This window comes from Schistocerca serialis, unplaced genomic scaffold (genome assembly GCF_023864345.2).
Source record: "Schistocerca serialis cubense isolate TAMUIC-IGC-003099 unplaced genomic scaffold, iqSchSeri2.2 HiC_scaffold_1417, whole genome shotgun sequence".
NCBI lineage: Eukaryota > Metazoa > Arthropoda > Insecta > Orthoptera > Acrididae > Schistocerca > Schistocerca serialis.
The window spans coordinates 36,101,207-36,108,732 of record NW_026047644.1 but is presented as its reverse complement, the minus strand read 5'-3'; the positions used below and the strand labels follow the sequence as shown (position 1 = coordinate 36,108,732).

General features: G+C 36.4%; 1 protein-coding gene across 1 annotated transcript; it reads left to right on the top strand.

Moving 5' to 3' along the window:
• Window positions 1-311: 311 nt before the first annotated feature.
• LOC126442988 (probable cyclin-dependent serine/threonine-protein kinase DDB_G0292550) lies at window positions 312-6,080 on the top strand. Its single transcript, XM_050090835.1, has 6 exons — window positions 312-857; window positions 1,110-1,374; window positions 1,855-2,087; window positions 2,166-2,330; window positions 5,845-5,876; window positions 6,038-6,080. Exons 1-6 carry the CDS (start codon window positions 312-314, stop codon window positions 6,078-6,080), a joined length of 1,284 nt encoding a protein of 427 aa, XP_049946792.1.
• The last annotated feature ends 1,446 nt before the right edge of the window (window positions 6,081-7,526 follow it).

Genomic DNA, 7,526 nt, shown 5'->3' with positions numbered 1-7,526 from the left:
ATTCAAAATTATTTGTCTCAGCATCAAATTCAATATTCAGTTTCCATTCAGTAATTTTTTCCAAATTCCGCGAAATCTCATTATTCAGACGATTACATTCCGATCCAACAATACGCAAGTTACATTGCACAATATGGCCGACATTGTACAAGATTCAAGCAACATGGCTAGTCACCATTAACACGTATGCTACTTTCGATCTTTAAAGTCATCTCTCAATCATTCTCAGTCATTTAAACACACACATAGGCAGTACATTTTCACACTACGCGTTTAAACGATTTTTTTCTTGCACACAATTTACTCACGATATGGTAAAAACTCGACACCAGTACACAATGGAACAACAATCAAGTAATGCAAACATGGATACACAGACACATTCAGACACAGAAATTAATACAGACACGCAAACATATCAAAATAATCCGCTACAGACACAAATAAACGCCGAGAGGAGCAATTCAGAACCAAACCTGAGAGACCACGTCACGTCTAATGACGCGGCGGGGGCAAGCTCATTTTGCAATCAAAATTTTGGCGCTATACTGAATTCAATTTTGGAAGGCATATCCAATATTAAGCAAGATAATGACGAAAAATTCTCACAATTAATGACAGACAATGCAGCCTTCAGAAATGACATAAAATCAGACTTCGCCATACTGACTCAAAAGGTAGATGAAATTAATACACGTCTTTCCAAACAGGTCGACGATCTTACGGAAAAATTCGAAAATTTAGAATTACGACAAAGCGACAATGCCAATCACATCCATGACTTGACAAAAACCTGTGAAACTATTAATTGCAAACTAGAATCAAACACGCACGCATGTGACGAAATTAATTTAAAGGTGAATACAATAGAAACAAACGTAGCTGACATCCACAAACAGATTCACACAACAATACAGATAGAGGCTGAACCCCATTTGTCTCGCATTAATTCACAATTTAAAGAATGGACGGCACACAAAGACGAAATTTTTGAAGAATGTATACAAAACAAATTGCCACATATTGTGCACGATTCTGTAGTGGAATACATGAACAACAATAGGCAAGTAATCGATGACGATATGCAAACAAAGACAACTCAATGTCAGGTACAACCCAATAGTACACCCACTACACATTTTTACACACACAGAAGAAAATCTCGATTCGGGAATGAACACATGTACTCACACGAATTTCAACACTCAAATACACAATACACTGACACGCATAGCAACAGATACCCATCACCTGAAATACAATACAATTATCATTCTGATGAAGAACCATGTACACACAGGGAAGAATTCAATGATTACACGGAAAGAAACAGACGAACACGTAACAAAGAAGAAGAAAGTCTATCCAAGCACCGTAAATTCCAACCTTTTATACCAGGCAAAAACGCTGTACACCCTGTCATCTTCTTAAAAGCTTTTAGGAACGCATTCCCACGCTCGTGGAGCGACCACAAACGCATTGCGTACGTTGTGGATTACATTCAAGGGGACGCTGCTGTCTGGGCTTACCATGAAAGCGACAGATGTGTAACATACGAGCAGTTTGAACGCGCCTTCTTGAATAAGTTTTGGTCACCCACTGTGCAGGAACGCATCCGCAAACAAGTCACTGAACCCGAACACTTCAATCCTAAAAACGGCAACCTGCGCAGATATTTCGAGAAGTACCTAAACATGACACACTTCCTTAATGAACCAGTGAAACCAAAAGATGTGATCCGATCACTGAAAGCCAGACTTCCTTTTAATATTAAAGAGAAATTACTGTACTTACCGGACGACGATCCTGAATATTTTTTGGAAAAGTTAGATGCTGTTGATTTACTATATGAAGAACAAGAACCAACACACAACTCACGCAGTAGGAATCAACATGTCTACATTGCTACATTACCAAACACACAGCAAAATTCACAACACACAGTAAACATGCAAAACAGTCACCACAACTCACAGCTGCACACAAACAACAACTACAACTATACACAAGGAGATAACCCGTACAAAAAACGAAGAAACTACAATTTTAATTCAAGAAGCAATAATGGAAACAACAACGGACACAAAGCAAAACACAAACACTGGCAAAGAAACAACAACACAGATCACACAAGAAATGGAACACTAACACCGCACTTTAATCAGAACGACAACCAGTATGATGTGAGACAGTGGCAAACACCGCAACCGCCACCACAAAATCATATTCAGATGCCACAAGGGAATTTTGCGCAAACAAGCAACACAAACCAACAAGTGACTTCAGCCAAACGAAACCAGACAGGTGATTGGCAAAGACAATATCCAAATGTAAATATTATTGAGGTAGCTAATGAAACTACAACTACACTTACCAATGACCAGACAAACCAGGTAAACTAGAACCAGTCATTACTGAGCCCCAGGTCGTGACTGAGGAACATTTGGGGGGCAAGTTCAATTTAGAAACTATGTTTGAATACACACTTGCTAGTGAAACTGTGAAACAAGAAAAATTAACATTTACACAACAAGAGTTGCCTACACTATTCTTAAGATATAATGAAAGTGGAAACTTAGCTGATGATCTGATAAATGACAACACACAATGTCACAATGTAAATAAAAGATTTGTACTGTCTTCCACCTCAGGCATTGTAGGAGGTATACCTACTAACATAATTATTGATACAGGAGCTGCTGTCAGTGTGATTTCTCACAATTTTTATACTATGATGAAGAAAACTTCTAAGATACCAGAGTTCCCAGTTCAGAACAGTTTAATATTAACTGCATTAGGTAATAAGTCAAGTAGAGTTAATAAGCAGGTATTTGTGACTGTTAATATGGGAAATGGAATCGTACAATGGCCTTTCCTAGTTGTCCAAAACCTTGCTGCCAATTGTATATTGGGTATTGATTTTCTTTGCGAGAAGGACTGTACTATAGACTTCTCAAAAGGCATTTGTTATTTTAAGTATGAAGGCAGAGACATAGTTTTGAACTTGGACACTCGACTAGTAGACCATAACAAGCACTGTTCTGGCTACAAGATACAGATTATACGTGAGACTGACATAGATTCCACACAGCAACCTGTATCACACGGTGAGGTAGTGAATGATGTACTTACACAAATTAATTCTAAGTTATCAGAATGTGATGCTATTAATGAAGAGGAGAGATCCCAGCTTAAACATATTTTACTTAAGAATAAGGATGTTTTCACTAGTAAGCCAGGTAGGATCAACAGATATATGTATACGATTGAACTCAAGCCTCACCAAATCTATTACCACAAGTCATACAATGTACCTCTAGCTCTGCGACCTGCAGTTTGGGAAGAACTAAAGAAAATGATTACATGGAATATTATAGAACCATCAACATCTCCATATTGTAGCCCTTTGCATGTAGTGAAAAGACACAATGGAAGTATCAGGTTAGTATTAGATGCAAGAGCTATCAACCAAATTATCTTACCTGTGAGGACACAACCAGAAAATCTTGACGAACAACTTCAGAAGTTCTTGGATGCAAAATATTTCTCTACAATAGACCTTAAAAATTCGTTTTGGCAGGTGCCAATAAGCAAAGAATCCAGAAAATATACAGCCTTTATGTTTGGTGGCAGAACTTATCAATTTTGTGTATTACCATTTGGCCTAAATGTAAGCTCAGGAGTATTCATTACTGCACTAAACTCTGTACTCGGTGATGATTTACTAGAGACTGTTACACACTATGTAGATGACATACTGATTGCCTCAAAAACCTGGAAGGATCACACTGATACCCTGAACACTTTACTATGCAGATTCACACAAGCTGGTATCACTGCCAATATTTGTAAATCTAGATTTGCTTGTTGTGAGATCAAATACCTAGGGCACATCATCAACACACAAGGCATTAAACCTGACCCTTCAAAATTAGATGCTATCAGACATTTCCCCAGTCCCACTAATAAGAAACAGTTAAAATCATTTCTCGGTCTATGCTCATTTTTCAGACGATTCATACCTAAACAGTTACTCAATAGCAGATACTTACTAAACTTATTAAAGAAGAACCAGGTATGGATTTGGAACCAAGACTGTGAAAATGACTTTACTAAAATCAAAGAAGCCTTAGTAAATTCTAACATGCTGGAACATCCAGACTTCAATTTGAACTTTTGTATTGCTTGTGATGCATCAAACATTGGTTTGGGATGTTGTTTATTTCAACTTGTTAATACAGAAACTTCAGAACATATTAAGATCATTGGTTTTGCCAGTCATACTTTAACAGAATGTGAAAGATCTTACTCCACCACAGAATTGGAAACATTATCTATTATATGGGCATTTAAAAAGTTTAATTATTATCTGTATGGAAGACACACCATTATATACACTGACCATCAAGCACTTACATTCCTTTTGTCATGTAAACTCATTCATCCTAGACTTACACGATGGGCACTTGCATTACAGAATTACTCTTTTGAAATCAAGCACATCAAGGGAAAAGACAACATAATAGCTGACACACTTTCAAGACTACCGCAAGGATTACATCATAACAATACAGACTTTGAGAACACACACGATTACAGAATACTACTCATGCAAGACAAACAGTTTACACAATACTACATAGACCTATGCAAGAACATGGCAACACTGCAAGATTCAGATCCACACTGGTACAAAATAAAACAAATCATAGTACAACAACACAATGACACTTTACAAGACAGATACATGTTACACAACAACATACTTTTCTACAAAAGACACACAAATGCTACTAACTGGTGCGTTTGCATACCACAAGATTCTGTACACAATCTCGTTGCACACACTCACACAGTTTGGGGACACTACGGAACAAAGAAATGTCTAAACAAGTTACATACATATTGCTATTTTCCAAACATGAGAAGAAAAATACATGATGTTATCAGCAAATGTCTCATATGTCAAAAATCCAAGCCACAAAATCAATCCACCAAAACAGATTTGCACTCTATCTTACCTACTGGACCTAGAGAGATACTTTGTACAGATGTTAGCGGACCTCATCCAACTAGCATCGGAGGTTGCAAATACATTCTAGCATTTTATGACATATTTTCTAAGCACATCAAACTTTTTGCCATTAAGTCACCCACAGCAAACACCATCATCAGAAGATTCACAAATGATTACATGCCATACTGTGGAAAACCTAAAGCCATTCTATCAGATAACGCCAAGTATTATGCAGGATTCACCTGGAGAAAATTTCTAAAGGACAATAACATTAAGAGCATCTTTATTTCAAAGTTTCATGCATCAGCCAACCCTTGTGAGAGAGTTTTTAGAGAATTAAATAGATTCATGAGAACTTATACCTCAACTCAGCACACAAACTGGATACATTACCTAGCACTTTTTGAGGAAATACACAACAATTTAAATATATACAACACACCCTACACTCCCAGAGAAATCATGTTTGACACAAAGGAAACTAATGATTGGAGCAACCCACTACCAAAATTTTCTGACACCAAACCTTCACACGAGGAAAAGGTAAGGGAAGTACTCATTGCAATTACTGAACAAGCTGACATTAGAAATAAGAACTATGGTGCTAATCTGAAAAGAAGGCAAAACTTTACAATAGGCATGCAAGTTTTACTTAAGACCCACTACAAATCGTCATTACCTCTAAAACGTAATGTTAAGTGGCGTCCGCTATATGAAGGTCCTTACACAATCATTGATATACCACATCCGGGAGCATATCTGTTACAAAACCCCAAGAGTAAGAGAATTTTAGGTTTGTACCCTCACAAAGATTTGAAAACTTTTAGCCCTTAGCAGAGTATGCTGATACAAAAACAAGGTAAGTGACATCTGGTACTTCAAGCTGGAAGAAGAAGAAGATATAAGCTATAATCTTAAGTATCTACATTTTACAGCAGCAGCAAGAAGATAAGACACAGGGAGAACTAACAATTTTCATGCAAAGCACAGTTACTGATTATATTTGTTAATACCTTGCAGACAAGCTGACAGACTAAATGACTGGAGACAATTGCTGCTCTGAACCTGATATATTAATTGGCATGATAGACACTTGATTTTCTATTCACACTCACACCACAATCCACATGAACACAACATGCACAAAAAAAAAAAAAAAAAAACTCTACAGGAAATGACAAATGAAATTAATTGAGCAAGGCTATATACTTTATTTTATTTGTAAATGATACTTTGTGCATGTGCTAATTTGGAATTGATTGTGGATGTGACGTGTCGTGTCTTATTGTAATCATGACTTTTCAGGACAGATCATCTCAAGGATGTTTTCTAACCTATTATGAAAGTTTATGTTGCAGGAAACATTTAATGAGGAAGAACACTTATTGTGTAGTACTGATGTAAAGGAAAATATACTTAAAAGGAAAACTTTATTAAAAAGGGGAAGAGACCTATAAAAGAAAATGGATTTTCTGAATGTATCACAATACACTGAACCTATTAGATAATGTTTTTATGTCTGACCCATATATATTTGTAAATATCTAGTTTAATGCAACTGAAAAATATAAAATATGTATATGTATTACGAAACAATGTAGTGTAAATGTATAGATACATGTTTCACAGAAAATTTTTATATCTATGTAAATATGTAACAGAAAACTGTACTCAAAGTGAAGTGATATTTGTTATGTTTTGTGCGCTCTGTTGTGAACGAACATTTTGTTTTGCAACGAACAATGTATGAACAAGTCGTGTGCAAATATTAAAAAAAAAACGGTTCACTGCGCTCATGATGGGACACTATAGGTGACGTGAGTAGCAAAACCACGGCACACTTTTCGACGAAACGACGACACAATATCCAGGAGACGACATACGCTTTTTGGAAGACGAAATATGGAGGTTATTGAGTAGATGTAACACGGACTGGTCAGTATGGAACCACTGACACCATTAATTCCTACCAAGACGAAACCTCATTTTAACTATGTCTTCCTAAGCACGCTTCGTTGCGAGATTCTTGATCTCCAACTTGTCTCTTCAAGAACTTTCGTCTTAATGTAAGCAAAACGTGTGACACGTGACATTTATTTTAAAATGCAAAGGCTTTAGCACAGTATAAACCTTTACTAACAAGTGACATTCTAAAGAGAATATGTTCACATATCTCTGAATATGCACAAAACCATTAATTAATTTTATTTATTGAATGAACATGTGTAATAACATTTTGAAGTGAAAGAGAACAACGGACTATATGCCCAACAAAATTTTTACAAAGTAAGAGCACAAGTGAATACGAAATATGAAATTAGTTACAGTCTGTCTAGCACTATTACATACAATTGAGAGCTGGTTGGAGGTTAGCAGTGTTAGCACTGTGCCACTTCGCTGGCCTGTGATACTGAAGTTCCGGAGTTCAATACTGCCCGGAATCGAATATTTTTATTTTTTCTTTTCACTTCCATTGATCTTGTATGTAAATATTATTTATGTATTTTTG